At 37.4% G+C, this 22,455-nt stretch overlaps 1 protein-coding gene across 1 annotated transcript in view; it reads left to right on the plus strand.

Moving 5' to 3' along the window:
• Positions 1 to 1,116: 1,116 nt before the first annotated feature.
• LOC113061498 (transcription initiation factor TFIID subunit 3) overlaps positions 1,117 to 22,455 on the plus strand; it is a 53,674-nt gene continuing 32,335 nt past the window's right edge. Inside the window, exons 1-2 of the mRNA XM_026230655.1 lie at positions 1,117 to 1,453; positions 3,034 to 3,294. Of these exons, the coding sequence (XP_026086440.1) occupies positions 1,288 to 1,453; positions 3,034 to 3,294 (427 nt within the window). The 5' untranslated portion in view covers positions 1,117 to 1,287. The remainder of the gene's footprint in view (positions 1,454 to 3,033; positions 3,295 to 22,455) is intronic.

The raw sequence follows: 22,455 nt of genomic DNA on the forward strand, positions 1-22,455 counted from the left end.
ATGTCATATACAAATCTGCAAAATTCATGTGGACGTTTTTTATTTTTAACGATTCGCATAATTTATTTTCTGGGTAAATGTTTATATGAGCCTACTATAGCAGTCTGTGGCATAAAAATTTCAATTTAATATAATTTATTATGTTATAACGTGTGTATAATGTGTGTATATATATATATATATATATATATATATATATATATATATATATATATATACATACAGTACAGACCAAAAGTTTGGACACGCCTTCACATTCAAAGAGTTTTCTTTATTTTCATGACTATGAAAATTGTAGAGTCACACTGAAGGCATCAAGGGCTATTTGACCAATAAGGAGAGTGATGGGGTGCTGCGCCAGATGACCTGGCCTCCACAGTCACCGGACCTGAACCCAATCGAGATGGTTTAGGGGTGAGCTGGACCACAGAAGGCAAAAGGGCCAACAAGTGCTAAGCATCTCTCGGATAACTCCTTCAATACTGTTGGAAGACCATTTCAGGTGACTACTTCTTGAAGCTCATCAAGAGAATGCCAAGAGTGTGCAAAGCAGTAATCAAAGCAAAAGGTGGCTACTTTGAAGAACCTACAATATGACATATTTTCAGTTGTTTCACACTTTTTTGTTATGTATATAATTCCATATATAATTCCACATGTGTTAATTCATAGTTTGATGCCTTCAGTGTGAATCTACAAATTTAATCGTCATGAAAATAAAGAAAACTCTTTGAATGAGAAGGTGTGTCCAAACTTTTGGTCTGTACTGTATATATACAACACACACACACACACATTATATATTATATAATAAAATGTATACTAAACAATAGAAAAAAATACTCCATGCAACAATATCATGTTTGCCTTTAATATGAGAATATCATGGATCATGTGATATATCGTAAAAGAACCACTGAATCGGTTGATATAAATGAAAGATTCGAAGAAACTGTAATTTTCAGCCGTAGCCTTTTGATTACTGGCGTATTATCTAATACAAAGTTTATTCGAAAACAGAGAAAAACAAAAACTATATTTTATACATTTGTTTGAAGGAAATAGTCAAGGCTTTACACACTAACTTACACATGCAGGTGGTCTAATCGAGCAAGAGCTAATCGTTCGCTCCTCTGCGCATGCGCAATCGATTGTTCCGCGATGTTTCGCTCGGTAGGTAAAGATGGCGGCTCCTGTGGAAGCGCCAATGTCCCTATTCAAGTGAATGAGCAAAACCAATCCCAGCCTTTCCTGGCGCCGTGAGAGCAGGCCTTCGGGAGCGGAGACATGTGTGAGAGTTACGCGCGCTCGCTGCTGCGCGTGTCCGTGGCGCAGGTGTGTCAGGCGGTGGGATGGGACGCGGTGCAGCTGAGCGCCTGTGATCTGCTGTCCGATGTGCTGGAGAGATACCTGCAGCAGCTGGCCCGGAGCTGCCACCGGTACTCCGAGCTCTGTGAGTCGATCTTCACTTCTGCCTGACGCTTGGAGTCGTGTGACTGGCCTGGAGTGTGTTAGTGTACACCGTAGACAGTGTGTTTGTTGTTAAGCCCCGCCCACTACTACTGTTGTTTGCATGCTAAGCTAACTAGCTCCTCAAATGGGGAATTTACTGTTATTGCGTTAAAATGTTCTTAACGAATTACATTTAGTCTGTTTCTTTGACTTTCTAACACGTTGTTTTAGACGTTAGTTTGGACGATAGCCATCGATCTTCTCTGTCTGTATGTTTTGACAGCAGAACTGTTAGCTGACTATTGAGGCTTTAACAGATATAAACTTTTGATAGGAAAAGTATATTATATATATATGTATGTATGTATATATATGTATATATATATATATATATAAATGTATATATATGTATGTATGTATATATATGTATATATATGTATGTATATATATGTATATATATGTATGTATGTATATATATATATATATATATATATATATATATATATATATATGTACGCACGCTTATTTTATTGTTTTATTCAGTTTTATTCTTTATTAAGTACCTTTTTTTAGTTTACAGTTATAAACCTTCAAAAAAGACACTTTTTATTATATATGTAACAAAGCAACTATATCTGAACCTTTTTTTCTTTTTCTTTTTTTTCTGTGAAAATGAGAGTTGTCAAAACATTGCTCATTTATGTGGTGTTGTTTTTTTATTTAAATGTTTGGAATATTTTTATACATTTTGTTTTGTTGTTTTATTATCATTGACAAACTATTATGGTTTTATCAATAGCTTAAATACGTTTATATATATATATGTGTGTGTGTGTTTAGTATAATTAGTTGTTCCGCAAAGTCCTAAGTTTTAGTAATGTTTTTTGTTTGTGTCATTTGTATTAGTGTTTTGAATAGTCTTTTTAATACATTTTTGGTTAATTTTTAGTTATTTAAAGTTAAACCAAATGAAAATTAGACGTTAAGAAAATGAGAAAAAAAAAACTAAAAAAAAGCTTAAACTAAAAAAACAAACAAAAAAACTTATTTTATTTAATGTAACTATAATAAAACTGATTCAAAACATACACAATTTATTGTATTTGTTCATTTAGTAATAAAGCTGCTTGTTGTCAAAGTGAGAGTCTTCAAAACATTGCTCACCGTGGTCGTGTTTTGCTGTTTTTGTGTGTTTGATTGGCCAATGGCCATGTTTGTAAAGTTTGTGTGAATGTATGTTTTGAAAGTTTGTTTTGTTTGCATGCATATGTAGAAATGTTTTGAAAACATGAAATGTTTTGGTTTTCACATGAAGGCATTCGTTTTTTGAGATGTGACTAATAACATTATGACACAGCCAGAAGGTATTTATTTTATTTAATTCGTTGTTTTTTAGTTAGTTAGTATAATAACCATATATTTTACCTTTTCTGAGGTAATTTCCAAATTTTTTTTTTTTTTCTTAAAATATTTTAGGCTTAAATATGATCCTTTATTTATTACTTGGCATATTAGGTTGCTGAATACACATTAATTACATATTTAGCAAAGCATAATGTCTCTCTCTTTTTTTTTTTTCAGACGGATGTACAGACCCTGGACTGACTGATGTGGACCAGGCTTTTGGACTTTTGGGCGTCAGTATATCTGAACTCGAGGACTATGTAAATAACATGGAGCCTGTTGGCTTCCCACAAACTATCCCTCAGTTTCCCATCAGCAAGAGCAGCGTTCTGCAGTTTCCTGCTGCTGGCTTTGAAACGGACGCCCGTGAAGCCCTGAGGGGCGAGAGGAGAGACTACATCCCAGAGTACTTCCCTCCGCTCATCTCACTGCTGGAAGGTATGGATCACCATCAATAGAGAGCCAGAAGCAAACATATGCAAGCAACAAGTCATTTATTGGTTCCTTTGGCTCAGTGGTAGAGCATTGCATTAGCAGCGCAAGGTTGTGGGTTCGATTCCCATGGAACATGTTTTAGAAATTAAATTTATGCATTTAGCAGACGATTTTATCCAAAGCGACAGTTCATTCAGGCTATACATTTTTTCCCTAACACGTGGGAATTGAACCCACAAACTTGCGCTGCTAATGCAGTGCTCTGCTGTGTGCCCATATTGAGTTCTGTCCCGTACAGTGGTGCACACAGGATCCTAGGTATCCCATGATCCCTCAGTGCTGCAGTCCTTCACTCTCAGCCCATCCGGCTCATATCTCCCACACACAAACACACATTGGCCTTCTCATCACACACAGCGGAGGCAGTGCCAGTGGGTGGTGGAGGGGCGGACATGATCAGGGTTGTTTGGGGTCGGACAGGAAGCTCTCTGGCTGTGAGGTGTGTTTGTGGGTGTCGGTGTGTGTGAAACAGGAAGTCGGCGGGCTGTAGGCTTCCAGCCATGTGTGTGTGAGAAGCTGGCGGAGGTCCGGCCCGGATGGCAGGCATCCCAGGTGAGTGTGTGTGTGTGTGTGTGTGTGTGAGAGAGGGAGTCCAGCCAGGGCAGGGGGTCTAACTGGGCTTGGAGCCAGCGCTCAGCTGGATGCCCCTCTGCCAGAAGAAAGATTCAGGGTCTCTTTTTCTCCCTCTCCTTCATTTCCATTTGTTCCTCTTTTCCTGTCTCCCGTTTCTTCCTCATAGATCAGTCGGAGGCCGTATTACGCCCGAACACACTCATGCCACAAATCTACATGTGCTCTTATAGGCAAAACAGACAAAAGTTTAAACATACAGTACATTCTTCTGTTATATATAATATGTACTGTATGTCTTTCTCTCCAAACCACGAAGGTTAAGGAGCCCCGCTGTGTGTTTGAGTGTTACCAACATTAATGGATTTTTCTGGGGTTTGTATTTTTAATGCTACTTGCTTAAGAAAACTCATTTTTATTTCTGCTCATGGTAAGGGTCAGTGATTTGAATAAACCTCTTATAATAATGCTGACATGTTGCATTATTTGTGCCAGAACACCTTTTAGCAAATCCTTATCAACCAGTATGAATGATATACTATTATTTATATTTTTAAGTAGCTTTTTTAGGTTCAATTTTCTTTTTAGTTGAAATCTGAGTCATTTTTATAGTCATATATATATATATATATATATGTGTGTGTGTAAGTGTGTGTGTGTGTGTGTGTGTGTATATATAAATGTATATTATTTGATCATTTATGTAATTTTTTATATTTCTATTTTCTATTTATTTTTTTATTTATTAAGGTCAGTGCTTCAACTCAGAATGTAAGTGTTTCGTCTGACATTTGTTTTATTTTACGTTAAGCTTAAATTAACAAAATAGGTTTTTAAGGAAACCAGTTAAACATTCATTATTTCTAGTCTAGTGCGATTGACTTCTGCAGTAGCATGTTTAGCCACAGGTTGGCGCTATGTGACCACATTTTTGCTTTTTTTCTCTCTCTCCATTTCTCTTGTTATTTATAATACACTGTAAATGAAGATTTTAATTAAATTTTAAGTTTTGAATAGTATTGTTATTATTTCCCTAAAATTCATACTGTTTGTTCAAGTAAACAGTGTAGACAGATAAATGCTATTGGTTTTTGAAGTAAAAGTGAGTGGTGCTATGTAAAACTCACCAGCCTGCTCCAGTGTTTTGCAGGGTTGAATGATATTCTGAGGAAATATGTAAGAAAACTAACCGCGCACTTCTCCCTGACAAGCCACAAAATCTGAGCCGCTGTCAGTTACATAAAGTACAAACAGTTAAACATTGATATAGACACTGCGATCAAAATGCACAGTGATTCAAATAATTTTGTCATCGTAATCTGTCGATTTCAGATTCGCCAGAGTTGTTGTTGTTGTTGTTGCTGCATAGGTGGGTTTGCTCCCAGTCAACAGGCTCTTGTTTATATCTATTGTGTGGGAGCGTATTGTTGTTCAGTCCTGAGGGAAGAAGGTAATGGGAGGTAGAGAGAGCGCGATTGCATCTGTACACTGAAATTACCAGTGATCACACAGCCTGATAAAGTCTCTTCGTCTATGCAGAGAGAAAACAAGATTAAGACGACTGCTCTGGAAATTTACAGCTGCAAAATAAAGCTACGTGAACAGACTGTGCTTCTGAGCCACACGCTGATCCAAATGTGCGGCACAGGAACATGGTCCTGTTGGTGTTACGCAGTTGAGGTGGTAGATTCAGTGTCTTTACCACCAGAAACAACTCGATAATTATCTGCACAAGTTGTCTGTCTATTCTAACAGCATATATATTATACTACAATGTGAGTCAAGTCAAAACTTGTGCATGCTGAATATAAAGCTGTGTGGAACAGTTATTTAGACTTGTGATATTGAGGATGGGCTGACCTACCCAGCATGACCCCACAAAATAAGCAACCAAACAACACGATGCACCATTGCTCATTGCTTGTCGTGAAACTGAGATTTACTTAAAAGAATCTGTTTGTATTAATGCAGTTTTTCACATTCTCGTGTATGGTTTGCACATCATATATATGATTGTTTTGCCATGGTTTTTCAATGTTTAATGGCTTTTGTTAGTGGAAAGTTAACATGAAGCATGCAAAAATAGTGGGAAGTTGCAACAATCTGCTGTTTTTGTATTCACACCTTTTCTCATTTAAAAAAATAAAATAAATAAATACTTCAATCGTGCAGTACAACAAAATTAAAATGTTGCAATTAACAAACTTGTAGACTTTGCATGCTTGCTTTGTAGGCAGCCTCTAGATTTTATTGCACTGCACATGGCACTTAGTCTAGTCAGTATTTCTTTTTATTTAATGGTAGCTGCTTGTTTTTATTGTATTGCAATGCATTTTATTACATGACATCTTTAATTTGCACAGGAGCTGCTAGTTTAGCTGCATTGCATGCAGAATATACAGCTCCGTTGATTATAAAAGGTGCTGCTGGGTTTGCTTGCATGCATGCACTGTAAAAAGAAAGAAAGAAAAAAAAATCTGTAAAATTTATGCTTAAAAAAAAAAAAACAGCAGCTGTGGTTGTAAGAATTTTTCTACAAAAAATATAGTAACAAAATTTTAGGTTTTACAATTTGACTTTTTTCACATTTGACAATTTCAGATTTATATTTAAATACCACAATTTCATTAGCTGATATAATGTTAATACACCATCCTATTGAACTAGTGAAATCTGTCTTGTACCTTTGTAATACACTGATATCCACCAAAAGCAGGTGGTGATCAGAAAGTCACATGATGAACCAAAGCCCATCACAAGCAGCTTTTAAATATTAACAAATATAGAAGGTGCACAGTGTCATTCACACAAACACTAAACACTATCATGGCAGCACACATGGAACTGAAATAATGCAATAAACATTAATTTAACAACATGAGATGTAACATACAACCCTAATGTAAACAAACTAATAGGAAAGTTATTTTAACAAAAAAAAAAAAAAAAACGTAAATTGTACATTCTTTTTCACTTCCCAAAACGGTATGCTATCGTAAAATTACTTATAATGTCCAGTACAGTTTTCATGATATATGTTTGGGGAATCTCCCGCTAACCTTTTAACAGCTTTTTACAGTCTTTTACACTTAAAAATTCCCAGTCTTTTTTTACAGTGTAGTCATAAACAGTTTTATTGATTTAAACAGACATTGCTAGTTTTGTTGCATTTCATGCTTTCAATTAAGATAGCTTTGTTGATAATAACAGGCTTCTAGTTTTGTCCCATTACATACTTGCAGCTTTGGTGATATTAACAGGCACTGCTAGTTTTTCGCATTGCATGCATTAGACAGCTTTGTTGATATTAACGGCCACCGCTAGTTTTGTCGCATTACATGCATGCATCAGTGGTAGTTTTGTTGGCTATTGTGGAAGCTGCTAGTTATGTTGTATTGCATACACTGTATGCATCATCGACTGTGAGTGTTGCAGTTTTGCAAGCGTTATATTTAGTCCCTTTCCTTTATTAACACAATCATCCCATCAAGAGCTAGTTATGTTGCATTGCGTCACGCTGCTCTCTCGAAGCGTAGACACTGTGAGTCTTCTGGTCCAGGGCTGCTGATTATTACCTCAGTCTCTGCTAGCGTGCGCTGTGCTTCTGTTAACTTATGAATTGAGCAAGCTCTGTATTTGACTCGCTTCGTTATCGGCTCTTTTCAAAGCTTCACAAGAGCGTAAAATGATTAGAGGAGAGCCTGACAATGCATGAAGAGATTTCCACAGTTTCCGTAGATGTCAGGTGCAGCCGTTACACTCTAAAAAGAGAAAAGGATGAATATTAAAGGCCTGCGTCTTCTCTCCTTTTCTTCCGCCGCGACATTCACATCTTCTTTAGAGAGAATAGGGCCCAGGGCCCGCTCTGATTGGTAAGGGCACGCTCCCGTAGCCAGGAGAATCCGACCTGATGAAAAGACTTTGGTCTTTTAAGTATAATAGTCATTACTGTCTCACATTCACTCTCCCTGTCTCTCTGGGCTCAGACGTACCCTGTTTTTACTGAAATGGTGCTGGTCCACAAGCTAGAGCTGGTGCATGGAAATGCTTTGATTTTGATCTTATTTTCACTGATCCCACCACTTCTTCATAAAATGATTTATTAATAAGAATTAATTAGCTAAAATATACATAAAAAAATATTTTTAGCTAGAACTTATTGGGGTGCACAATAAATATCGGCCGATAAATTAATGTGCATTTTGTCAGTAAAGCCGGTTCACTAATCAGTGCTAAATTTCATCAGGTGCGTGATTTCACATAGAGCAGCTGTTATTACACAGAGCCGTTGTTAACTGACATTCTGGATGTTAAGATTGTCTGGGCCCTTAAACCTGCTGATTTGTAGGCAGAAAAATTATTCAGGAATATAGATTTATTCGTATATTAGCATTTAGATTCTAGGGGTGCACAATAAATATCGGCCGATAATTAATTAATCTCATCAGGTGTGTGATTTCACACAGAGCAGCTGTTTGTGACGAGAGCCATTTATAACTGACAAGCTGTGCAAATCCACGTTCATTATCAGCGTATTCATGAAATCACACAGCTGATGGAATTAATTAATTATCGGCCGATATTTATTGTGCACCCCTAGAATCTAAATGCTAATATATGAATAAATCTATATTCCTGCATAATTCTTCTGCCTTAAAATCAGCAGGTTTAATGGGCCAGACAATTTTAACATCCAGAATGGCCTTTTCTACTATGGAAACATGCAGAACGGTTCCAGATTGGCCACTGAGGGGCTTCGGTGTGCTGTTTATGTCTGTCTGTGACACTCTCGCTGATGTAGTAACTCCTGTATTATCTCTCTCCCCTCCTCTTATCTCAATGTATTTCCCTTCCTCGTCCCTCTTTGCTCATGGAGAGAGAGGGCTATCTGCTCTTTGTAGTTTTCTGACTATTTATGTCGGACAAGGTCAGAATCGTTTAAACTTGCCTGGCTCTCTCAGACCCGAAGATAAGATGAGAGCAGAAAGGATTGGGATCGATGGAGGAGTGCAGATTTATTCTCCTCTCTCTCTTCCGCTCTCTCTCTTTGTCTCTCGTCCACCCTTCTTGCTTTGTACAGAGGTTTGGCGACGTTGGATCCATTTGTCTTTTTTACTTTCCATTCGTCGACCCCTTTAAAATACTGTACCTAAACGGGCCACTTTGCGCATCCAGATCAAATCAAAGAGCAAATTAAAACGCTATCAAATAAATCTGACGGACAGTTCGTACTTGCGGGACAAGAGGAGAAGCCTGTGAGAATTCGCTTGTGTTTGAAAAACTCTATGTGACTCAAGAACTACATTTGTAAATCTTAGAAAGCCTTCATGGCCTTGTTTGAGGGACCTTTTGTGCATTAATGTATCTCTTATATCTTAGCAATTCCACATATTCAAATTTGCCACATTATTTAATTGTGAATTAATTGTGTTCTGCATCACTGACACCAAACAAAGCTATCTTGTAGCTTTATAAGTCTGTAACCATGATTATGGCTTAGTACGATTATCAAATTGGAAAGGCTTAAGCCTCGTATACACCTGGACGATTATCGCGTGCGCTTATTGCCAACGTTTTTCGACACATCTTGTGTTTAGACCCAAGCGATTTTCGCTGACTAAACGTGAAAATTCACTCCCTGACATTAGATGGCGCTTAATGAAAAACAGAAAAACCCGGTACACATCGAATTCTATCTGATCTGCAATACCTCTCCATAACAACTCCCTCTTATCAAGATTTTTGTATGACACCAGCAGCTCTATGCTCATCTTGCCTTGATTTATCTTCTTGGTGTACGTACTTCCTCATCGTCGTTGGGTATCAAGAGTGCTCGGCAAGACCATTTTGTGGATGTGTACCACCAAGATGCATACTGGTCAACCAGTTTTTAAGGCGGCGCATCAAACCCCCAACCAAAAAAAAAAAACCACAAGTCTATGCCATTTTTTACAAAATGACACTTTTACCCCTTTTATTTAGCACGTCGGGATGCACACTCACATTGGCACCCATTGTTTAGTCACGAGGCGTTAAACGTCAGCGATAATCGCGTTCAATATTCATCCTGGTGTGACAAAGCCTTTAGATATTCGCTGCATGTTTCAGATTCAAGTGCGGCACTGTTTTATTTTACATTAGAGCAGCTCATGATCCAGGGTTTACAGCATCTCAGGTAGTGGCTTGGTTTGCATTCTCAAATATAGAGTTATTATATTTATTTTACTTAATATTATTTAATTATTATTACTATTATTAAAAATGATTACCTTACATTTATTGTATCTTCTTTAATTTTTAGCTTCTTTTTTTACAGTAAAAAAAGTTTCATATTGTATTTAATAACAATAATTATTATTAATGCTGTATATAGTTATATTTCTGTTATAATCACAAATATTTTAACCAAATTATTGTGCATCAGGTGGTTATTACCCTATTTTAGGAATTACCCTATTTTCTTTAAAATAAATCACAATTTGTTTATTGGTCACTGCTTCATTCAAGAAAGAATCCGCTATTTTGACTAAATCAATTAAACTGATGATTCATTGACAAAGACAGTGACTCGGTGCTACCAACTGGTGGTTTTCATTTCATTTTTAAAGTTAAGTCATTTAAGTAAAAGCTGCAGTCCAAACTTTTTCTGTGTTCAGAATTGATAAAAATGTATATACAGTATAAAGCGAGTACACGATGAATCCGTTTTCCAAACCTTGCTTTTTGCTTATCCTGTATCGCTAGGGTACAAGTGTTTATATTCAAACTTTTTGGACTGTTTCGGGTAGGTACCACTGTGGAGTAGATTCATCATGTACATAAACAGAGAGAAGTAGCTCCGACTACAATGTTTTTCTGCAAGACGCATGCAGTCCTCTATATTAACTGCTAGAGCATCAAACGTTACGTACTGCAGCTTTAAAGTTTCTATATTCAAAACTTGACATGTATTTTACTAAAGAAAAAAAAGCACTTCGACATAAATTTAAGGAGGTAAATATTGCCTTCTAATGGGAGAGGTCGTTCTTTCTTTCTTTTTTTCTTTCTTAATTTCTTTTTCAATTTTGCTCCTAAAAAGAAATGTATGCGTAAAACCTTGTCGAAATTCTTAGTCCTCATTTCTTTCATTGTATGCAGAAGGGCAGCTGGGATAATCTGCAAAATATCTCCTTTTATTCTTCACAGAAGAAATTCATATGGATTTTATCAACACAAGCAGAACAGAATTTTCTTTTTGGTGCGAACTCTCCCTTTAGATGTGTTTGTTGGGTGCTGTCGAGTGAGCTCTGTGTGTGTGTGTGTAGAGGGAAGCCTCTGGTCTTATGTTACTCTGTCGTGGCTTTATGATAGATGGCTCAACCCAACCCTACTGCCCCCTGTCACAAGCGTTTACCTCCCCCTGTCAGCCCACTGCGTGGATGAGAAGGAGACAGAGAGGTCCGTGTTTGCTCGTTGCCACTTTCTGATTGACAGGTCTGGGATGACTCCCTGCTGCACTGGGCCAGGTACAGCGAGCCTGTCTTGAGTGTGTGTGAACGGCAGACAGACAGGAGCCGGCTATTGGGCTCAGTGAAGGGGTCACCTGACCCTGGATCAGTCCTGGAGAGCGTGCTACCCTCCTCTGCCCAGGTGTGCTAACACAAAACGCGTGTGTGTGTGTGCAACAGATTTCCTCTCCTATCTTTTATTCCCAGTCCAAACTCTCCAATTCTCCAGGTTTCTCTTATAATTAAGCGACTTGAAAGCGTTTTCGGCGACCGCCTCGGTGAGATCTTCATAAAACACATAATCCACGCCATTTGTACGTCTCCCAAAGAATCGTTTGATTCTTTTGTCACACGCTCCCGTTTCCAGCATGTCCTATTCTTTTCGTCCTGCCGCCGCTCTCTTCTCATTCTCTGTCTGTGCCGGTTTTGTGTCCTTCGTTCCAAACTTGATCCTCTTCGTAGCTGAAACGCTCGTGCAAGTGTAAAGTCTTCAGATACAGGTATGAGCAAAGTCAAGCTTATTTTATCTCTAGAAAGTTTCATGTCACAGCATGATGTGATTTATCACGGCTCCAAAGTACAGTTTTTTTCCTGTACAGTTTTGAATAGGGATGCACCGGTTTTGAAACTTTGTCCAATATTATAAACCAGATATTATAATTCTGTATTGCTATTTATAAAAACCTGAGCGTGTCTGAGCAGTAAGAATGGTCTGATGAATTTGTTTTTGTTGATAATGTACGAAAACTTCAGTGACGTTTAGAATTAAATTAAAATACATCACCAAGGTAAAGTTATTTAGCTGGGCAACAGTTGAAAATTGTGAGAAGCATCCACAAAAAAGTCACCGTTTTATTTAATAAACAGCGTGTAGTTTTTGTTTTCTAGTACAAATGTGTGTTTGATTTTATAGCTATCATGGAGTTGCATCCATAATTTTTTTTTAATCAATTTTCTTTTTTTATTGTTGAACCCTGCTGTGCTTGCAATAATAGTCCAGGCTTTGAAACCTGGCATAATATAGGTTTAGGAAAAACCCTAAAATGATCTACTTCTAATGTTGGTCTATTTGCATATTAAAATAATCAAATACACACATGCATAAATGTGTACAATTGCGACACTTATAAACTGAAGGCATGGATGTAAATGCATGAATAAATATGAAGACTCTACAAAAAGCTGCAGTTCACCGGCCTGCCTTTTGACTTCTTTCATGCCTCTTAACAGAAGAACATCGCTGGTATGTTACGATATATTTAAAGATGGAAATTAAGCAGTTATTAAAGGGGATTTGAGTTCTATGGTTCCCACATTACTGTCTTCATGCTCTTTCAGTGGATGGATATGTCAATTTCATTTGATTTGCCTGACCAAGCTTTTAAGACGTCAGCTGCCACTAATTTGGCTGTTGTGCCTCTAGAAACTATAATTTTCTTCTCAATACCTTATTCGGTCCTTTTTACTTTCAAATAAATCTTTAATAAAATATTTATTTTCAAAATTTCCTGGCATTACACAGTACATATTCATTATCAGAAAAAATTGTTACACCCAAATAAATAAAAACACTAAATAACAACTAAAATTTAGTCTTTAAATTGATTTTGCACTCATTTTTTTGGCAGGATAAATGTAGGCATAAATAGTTGAATTTTTTTTTTTTTACTTGCGTTCTTATTTTTATGAAATTGTTTTATTTAGGCCTAAGTGCACATGGATTTTCTTTTCATGTTTTAAAACTTAATAATATATATTTAGTTTTTAGAGCTTAGTCTTATTTTAGTTCGTAATAGTTTTTCTCTTATGCCTGTGTTGTGTTTATCATTGAGTTGTGACTAAACCCCTCACTCCACCAAACATCTTGCAGTACCTCTGCCTCCTTTAGATGGCACTCTTGCACCAGACAACCTCTTCTCTCTTTTCTGCCCTTCTGTGTCTCCATCTCTCTCTTTTGGTGTCTGTCTGTCTAAAGCACATAAACATATTCCACGTGTTTTCTCTGGAATCTCTCTTTTTTTCTGTCCATGTTTGTTTACATGGAAGCGTACTGTACAATATGTGAATGCAGACTGTGCGGCGGGCATTGACCCGGTCCGTTGTCCTGCTGGTAAGCGTAGGTGTCATGTGATAAGCTTTGAGGGCCACCGTGTATGTTTCTGGCATTGTGATATGAAAGACGGGCTCTTCCAAGCCGTGACTCTGGCAGGAAAAATGCTGTTCGTACACTCGATCACCACCTACGAAATTCTCACCCACATGCGCTCCCAATTATGTGAGGTGATGCCTTAAAGTAACTGCTTTACTGCGTTATGCATATTTGGGTCCTTCTCGACCTGTCTTTCTGTATCTTTTAACGTACAGTGTTTCTAAGCAGTGGCTTTGATAGCATTCTTGGCCGGTCTCATGCAAAATGCTATATTGTTGTTGTAAATATGATAACCTGGTTGTGGAGAATATGCAAAATGACATATGCTCAGAATAGTTGGTTGGTTCTTTCAACAACAATAAAAATTATCAAAGCTTTTCAAAGAGGGATAAAGTTATACACACACATACACATATACCTATATATATATATATATATATATATATATATATATATATATATACACACACATACATACACACACACACATATATATACAGTGTATATATAATGTATTTGTATATATATATATATATATATATATGTATATATGTATCTGTGTGTGTATATGTATATGCGACCCTGGACCACAAAACCACTCTTAAGTGTCAGTTTTTCAAAATTGAGATTTATACATCATCTGAAAGCTGAAATAATAATCTTTTATGATAGGACAATATTTGGCCGAGATGCAACTATTTGAAAATCTTGAATCTGAGGCTGCAAAAATTGTTTTGAAATATCGAGAAATGTTGAAATATTGAAAATTGTCCACATGAGTTCTCAGCGATGCATATTTCTTACCAATAATGACGTTTTGTTATATTTAGGGTTGGAAATTAGCAAAATATCTTCATGGAACATGATCTTTACTTAATGTCCTAGTGATTTTTGGCATAAAAGAAAAATCAATCATTTTGACCCATATAAAGGATTTTTTTTTAGAGTTATATATATATATACACACACACACCTACATGTATTATGTAATATATGAATGTCTATAGGCCAAATAAACTTTTATTTCAAGTTTAATTTGAAGGCGATGCATTTGTTTGTGCTTGTTGTGCTGAAACGAAAGCACAATTTCTCTGAGAGAGTTTCCCCTTTAAAGCGTCAAAACGGAGAATTATTAAAGCACACAGAACTTGAATAGATCTAGAAAGAGGAGAGAATTCATATAAACCTCACTAATAAACCAGTTAGTTGTTGGCACATCATGAGCTGTTCCGAAGATTCCGGTTCTTGTTTCCTGTTTGTCAGTTGTTTAGAAGAACATAGATATTAGCTTCTGTTGCTGTTGGAGTGTTGGGGCCACCGTGAGTGTTTGTGTGTCAACTCTTTTAACTGTTGTTGTGTGTAGTGGGCTTGGTTCGTCCGGTGGATGGGAGGGGTAGGAATGTAAATCCATCCCCAGAGAGGGTGGCAGGCTCGCGGGCTCAACAGAACCTCTGCCCCCGGTCCCAGGGCACCATGGGTGGGTCACCATTAACCCGAGTGTATGTTTGTGTGTGTGCGGTGCGCAGACACTTTTATTTATTTTTTTAGCTGCTTTGCCACCAGTAACCTTTGTGATTTAATATTGAATACATATTTAAGGGTATAAATATATTGATCTGACAATACAAAGATGATGCGTTGTTTATATCATTTATTAATAAAGTGTATTTACTATGTCCATTTTGTACTTTCAGTTCTACGCATCCTATGTTAATTTGAACGTAATAAGTTTTTTGTCAATATTCCAGTCTGGTGTAAATTAGTTTATTTGGCTGTATTAGATTTTTTTTTTAAGCGTGAATAATAACAAACTAAACAGAGTCGAGTCCGATGGAACTGAATTGTATTAAAGAATGGTAAACCAAATCGACCTGTCAGATGTTAAATATTTGTCAGGGCAAATATTTAAGTTTCTGTGCATGTTAGAATTTACTTAATGTTAGTTTCTGGTTTCAGAAACAGAATGCATGTGTATAAATAGATTTTTCTACGAGGTTCGTCAATTAAAAACCAATTACACTTCCCGGTTTAGGCAATACGGTATATGCAAGTAAACATTCAATCTAAAAATACTCGTAAACAGTTGTTTAAAGCGGTGCACAGCAATCTAGTAGTTCACTATTAAAAATCAAGTGCTATGCTCTAAATGTGTGTTACAGGGGTTCCCGTGTGTGTGTGTGCTCAGTAATTGGGCTCTCACATACACACACAGTGCTGCTGAAGCGTTTAGCGGTGCCAGGGAATTAGTGTGTGTTTATTGTCCTAGCAGAGAGGGAGTCTGGGTAAGCACTTAATGCCACCATAGGAAACAAGAGGTGGATGAGACCAGCATTCTGAAGGAGGGTGGAAAATCACTGCACACGCTGCAAGTCAAGAGGTGCTTTTACTGAAGCAGCAGGAACATTTTCATTTTATATATATATATATAGTGTAGCATTTGTTTGTCATTTCCACTATCACTTAAAATCCATTTGACCTGTTCTGTGGTAATCTCAACCGTCTTATCTGTCTGAGGTTTCTGGTTTTGAGACGCTCTCCACAGTCATGGGAAACATTGGAATAGGATGTGTGTGGGTGAAAGTCTTCTTCAGTAATCAGAAATAAAGTCATAGAAATTAATTGTTAAAAAGTACAAATAGACTCTATATATATTCTTGTTTGTGTCAATGTACTGTATAATGTATCATAATCTAGCACTGTAGATGTCGTCTAGGTTGACTGTACAGTCAATGTCCTGAAGCTTGTGTTGTGTGATGAGTGACCTACAAAATCTGCTGACGGACATTTTCCTCTATGATCGTCATGAGCATCTAAAGACGACACACCTGCCTGTTATTTCGGGTTTCCTGATGTGGATGTTTGTTTGCTTCTCTCCTTGGACCAAATGTAGCACTTATGTAGTAAAGCAGGTTTTTTTCTGCTGACTTTTGACTGGCCCCACCACAACAGTACAATAAAATAGATTTTTTTTTAAGTAGCATTGTTGTCTTCTTTTTTTTTTTTTTTCTTGAAGACTTAAAATCTCATTTCAACAGAATTCACAATTATGTTGTTTAGAACATCGCAGAAATGTTTCTAAGGCTGTATGTGCTATACTGTATATGTTTAACAAACATATAATGTAATACAAATAAACTTAAAGTGATTGGTGCAGGTCTCGTCATTATTGTTGTGTCCTCCACATAGAATTACTCTTTATTTAAGAGCATTATCGGTTGTTAAATAGCTACCTGACTTCGTAGCTTAATAGCTTGTCTTTTTTTTGTTTTTTTTGGAGACTTAAGGCTGGTTCACACGGCAGGATAATTGGGCCGATTTTAGCCCCGATTCAGCCCTTCCGACAATCTTAGGATGCTCCGATTATCGTAAAATAATCTGAATAATCTGATTCCTGCCGTGTGTGGTGTGTTAAGACTAATCTCCTCTGCTCGGAAGAATGTCGGGACCGCTCCGATCTCAAATCGGGGATATCCAACATGTTGGATTTATTTTGCCCGATTTCTTCTCGTGTGTGGTGTCCCCCGAGGACAAACAATCACACAGCCTGTGGACTGTGGCGTGTAGCCAATCAGAAAGCGAGGTGACAAGGCAGTGATAGTACCGGGAAACAAAATCAAAACAGCCGGCGTATATAATATAACAAATACAAATAAAGTCGATGGGCATAACTACATCCACAACTGCAGTCCACCAGAGTACATGGAAACTAATATATGAACGTTTATTTCAACGGTTATTAATCTGTGTAGTACGTAACAACATTTCTATGAGATAAAACAACAACTTATCTCCATATCATGATATAGCAAGTATAGTCCATGCTCGCGTCGTCTCCACCTCTTTGACCATCGCCTTTTCTTATTTTTCTTATGTTTTTTTCCCCGTTAAAAACAAAGCACAAACTATGGCCACTGCATCCTCTTTGTCCGCCATGATTGTTTACTCTAAAGTCACGTTTGATCTCGAGGGATTTTGCGAGATTTCCCGTCTGACCTGGGAATGCTCGGGAGTCAAATCGGTTCGTGTGTGATGTGTTGATATTGCCGTGTGGCTGCACACCACACACGGAGCGACCAAAACTGTTAGACCCGTGATTTTTTTATCGCCGTGTGTGGGGTCTCTTAGGTTTGGAAAATCTGCCGACAATTTTAAAATCGTCCCGTGTGAACCAGGCCTTAGGCCCCATCCACACAGAGATGCATTTTGCTGTATACGTATAAATTTTGTCTCCAATAGGCGTTTCGTCCACGAGGATCCAACGTTTTGGGAGAGTGAAACCGATATTTTTTTTAAAACCGGGACCGAAAGTGGATAAATCTGAAAATGTCGCCATTGCGTTTTCATGTGGACAGCGAATCTGTATATTTTCGGAAACGATGACGTCATCAGCCCACGTCTCCCCTCTAGTCAGACACCGCTACATCACGTCACCGCAACAAATTCTGAAATGTATCACTCCATGTTTGTTTGTGTACCGCGCGCAAGGTTTATACACACAGTCCGAGTCTTACAGAACTACAGTGCCACATACTGGTCTGGCATGTATACTATAACGTTTTGTGGTTTGGTGTGGACGCAGATGTTTCTTGAGACGAAGAAAGAAAGAAAGAAAGATTGGATAATGAAAGCTCTGACATAGCCTTAAGGTCTAATGTGAAATCAGCAGAATTCACAATTATTTCAAGTAGTTCATCAAGGAAAAGTTTCCAAGACTGTATGTGTTATAGTTGTATATGATTAACAAACATAATGTAATGTTTATGAAATAGGTCCAAAAGTAATAGGTCCAGGTCCTGTCGTTATTCTTGCGTCCTCCACATAAAAATAATTTTTGAGCATTTTCTGTTGTTAAATAGCTACCTGACTTGGTCGCTTCATAAGGCAGTCATCAAGCTTCTAATGCTAACTGCCACAGGTAGAAACATCTAGAGACGGATGTTTTCTGGGAGGTCGACCCTGACGTCGAATTAGGTCCGTTTTGAATTTGCACTCAACAAAGTATTGACTTTCACTGTGCCAATATAGGACTGTCATTCAAAATATTGGCAGACTGTAGCGAAAGATAATTACTGGCTAAGGTTTATGTGATATAAATGATCTGTCAGAGGGCAGGATGAGGGTGTTTCTACTGAGGTGTGTCAGGGCTGTGGAGTGGAGCAGGAAACACACTTGTCCACCGACGGAAAGAACGCTAGCTAGATAATGCATATCGGTTTTGTGCTGTCAGAGTTGCAGCTTTGGCTGTAACTTCACACGTTATCTGCATAGGTTGTGAAACTCTGCATTTATGTGTTCTATCAGGCAGAAGTTGTGCTTATCAATCAATCAATCACCTTTATTTATATAGTGCTTTAAACAAAATACATTGTGTCAAAGCACTGAACAACATTCATTTGGAAAACAGTGTCTCAATAATGCAAAATGATAGTTAAAGGCAGTTCATCATTGAATTCAGTTATGTCATCTCTGTTCAGTTTAAATAGTGTCTGTGCATTTATTTGCAATCAAGTCAATGATTATGTATATGCAAGTGTATGGTTTTGTGTTTGTGTGTCTCTTTTATTTCAAAACGGCTATCTTTCAATGCGCAGGTAGTTGGACGTCTGGTCCTTTTAATAAATAAATACATAAATACAGTGACATAGCATGTCAGTCCATTTCAATTTCGTAAAGTGTCTTGTTTGTCCTTTTTTTTGTTTCAATTAACAATGAATAAATACATAATTATTTTTACTATTAACTGTAATTTTTATTACATTTTTTTCAGTCTGCCGGTATTGAAACAGTATTTCAATGTGGATTTGAAAAGGATACTGTATGCTACGTCGCACCAAGGCAGAACATTTTCCTGAATTTCAGAAATATTTTTTTATTTATCTGAGCATGCAAAACATTTTTATTCATTTCTTAATAAATCTGCCAGTGTTGGACACGAGTTTGAGAATGCCATGTGCGTACTTCCCACGAAAGCAAACCGATATTCCTGAACTCCAGAAATATTTCCTGAATTTATATTTTTCTATGGAAACCATTTGTACGGAAAGCAGCAATTTAAAACGGAACAACAAGACGGACAAATGGCGAGAGTACAGCGTAGGCCGCTGAGAATGGAGAGCGAAAGATTGTATAGCAAGATGGAGAGGAGGGAAAGACGGAGGGGCCGATGGCGCGCCTGCAGAATACAAACAGGGTTTTTCCATCTAGAGCGTTTGCCCTCATGGCACCAGCAGAGGCAAGGAAACACAGCTTAGATTAATGCACTGATAGAGGGTGGGGGAGAGAAAGAGAGTTAGAGCGATGGGCAGAAAGAAGAGAGTCCAGGATTAATTGAATGACTTCTGGATTGAACCATTGATGGACGAGTCTTCAAAATAAAGAACTGGGAGGAAAAAACAATGGCAATTCAAAATTACCCTTAGTGGTAAACCATTCACTCAGCTTTATTTTTACAGCCTAAATGCATTCTAAGTGGACCTGATCCCTCACACTTGCATCGACCGCTGCGATATAAATAGTCAAACCTCATTCGTCACCGAATTCGCCGAAACCTAATCCACGTACTCCGTATCTCGCTTTGTTATATTACTCTGTTACTTACTTGGCTTGTAACAAATGTAGAGAGATGTGGCTAACAGACAGCAATATGCCCACGTGGCATTATCAGTTATCACTGACTGGGTTTCTCTGCGGCCCGCAGCTCATCGCATTCCAGACACAACGTGATCGACTGCAGTTGAAACGCGAGAGAATCCGATAAACGTGTTCACATCTACTTGCGCTGAAACATACCCTAAGACGTAGTCGCTTGTGAATCCTAGTCAAGCGTTGCAGATAAATTCTGCATAGAGGACTGCAGTGGGGCTTTTCTCTTCATAGAGTTAAAGTTGGTGTCAACTGTTGTGTTTGGGGATTTAGTGGTTTCTGAATGTCATATTTTATATAGCATGACATCCTTAGGGACTCTCGTATACTAACATACTGCTACATCTTTAGTGTGTATTATGCAGTTTCTTTCTCCATGCATTATACTGATTTACCGTATCCCACAGTGCAATGCACTTGACCTTCTTTTGGTCCAGTGTGATGATGTGCACTTATTCAGTGCATATTTAAACTGCTAATTTTAGGGGGTTTAACTCATTAATTAATTAAAGTTGTTGTTGTTTTTTTTGACAATTTTGCTAAATTAGCCTAACTGTTATTCCTAGATAACTGGACGCAAGTGATAATATCCATGATGAGGTCATGACAACAGTATAGCATACTTCCTTTTAAATAAAGATTTGTTCTTGCTTCAAAAAAAAAAAAAAAATGGATAAATGTTTAACATGGTGTATGCAGTGAAGCCTTTTACATTCAGTTTTTCTTGCTTTTATTCTTAACAGCTTGCCTTGATCATTTGTTTGTTTGCTGTTTGTTTATTATTGATTTTGGCTCCATGTGCTTTTCTTTCTTTTTTTTTTCTTAATTTGTTTTTGTTTGCTTGCTTTAATTTTTAATGTATTTTTTGCTGTATTCCTGGCATTCTGGACAAAAATTGTTAAGCGTTTTGAGTGCCTAGCAAAAGCACTTTATAAATGTAATGAATAATTATTATTATTTCAAGTGCACATTGAAGCTGTGATGTAACTTTTTTTCACGCGTTATTTTATCATAATCATGTCCGATATTTTTACCCAATGAAAATGAAAAATGCAAACTTAGCCTAATTGTTGATAACTGGGCGCCATTGATCTTTTCCATGAAAAGGTCATGTCAACAGTATAGCATATTATATTTTTATTCTGTGTTTATTCTATGTTATCTGTTCGTGAGTTCTTCCTTTTGTTCTTGTTTTTGTTCTTGCCTACTTGCTTTCGTTCAGTTGTTTGTTGGTTTTCTCATTTGTTCCATCATCGTTTATTATTGTGTTTGCCCCAACATGCTTTTGTTCCTTTCCTTTTAATTCTTGTTTTGTTCTTGTCTGCTTGCTTTTGTTTGTTTGCTTGCTCGCTCACTTGTTGGCTCGCTCATTTTTGACTGCTTGTTCGTTCGTTCTTTCTTTCTTTCTTTCTTTCTTTCTTTCTTTCTTTCTTTCTTTCTTTCGTTCTTGCTTTCTTTCGTTCTTTTTCTTTCTTTCGTTCTTTTGGTCTTTTTCTTTCTTTCTTTCGTTCTCTCTTTCGTTCTCTCTTTCTTTCTTTCTTTCTTTCTTTCTTTGCAGCATTGGGAGTATAGTTCTGTATCGGAGGTTATATCATGCTGCAATTCTGTTGTTGATAAAGTGTTTGGCCCCGTGCGTGTTGCTCTGTTGTTATCATGAATCACACAAGCACTTGAGAGCGAGTGTGTGTGTGTGTGTGTGTGTGTGTGTGTGTGTGTGTGTGTTATCACTGATCAGAGTTAGGTCGTCTAGGCCATGTGTTGCTTTATATTTCATCATCTTAGGCTTCTTATCTACTGTTGGCTCCACATAACCAAGACCCTAATTCTGTTTTACTACTGACATACACACAAATACACCACCTGCAGAAACACACATGGATTCATATTATGAGTGGCAAGGCAAAACAGATCGAATGTTCACTCTCTGTCTTTGGCTAATATATCATCTCAATGTTATAAGATCATTTTCAATGAAATGTCCACAGCTCCTTTATTGATCAGCACTCAACTACATGACATAACTGTGATGTTTCCCTCGGAAGAAAACACTTGCATACACACACAAACATGGACACAAAGTTCCCAGACACAGTCTGGCCCCTCGCTGACCTGTGTTGTGCCGTTTATCTAATAACGTAATTTAAGGGATTTCCTGAGTGGGTCAAATCCCTACACACACACACACTCTTTCTCTCTTGTATATTGTAGTATGTCCTGAATGAGATGTAGAAAATATCAAAATATCTTTGTTTATGA

The sequence above is a fragment of the Carassius auratus genome, chromosome 4, assembly GCF_003368295.1.
Source record: "Carassius auratus strain Wakin chromosome 4, ASM336829v1, whole genome shotgun sequence".
Classification (NCBI taxonomy): Eukaryota; Metazoa; Chordata; class Actinopteri; order Cypriniformes; family Cyprinidae; genus Carassius; species Carassius auratus.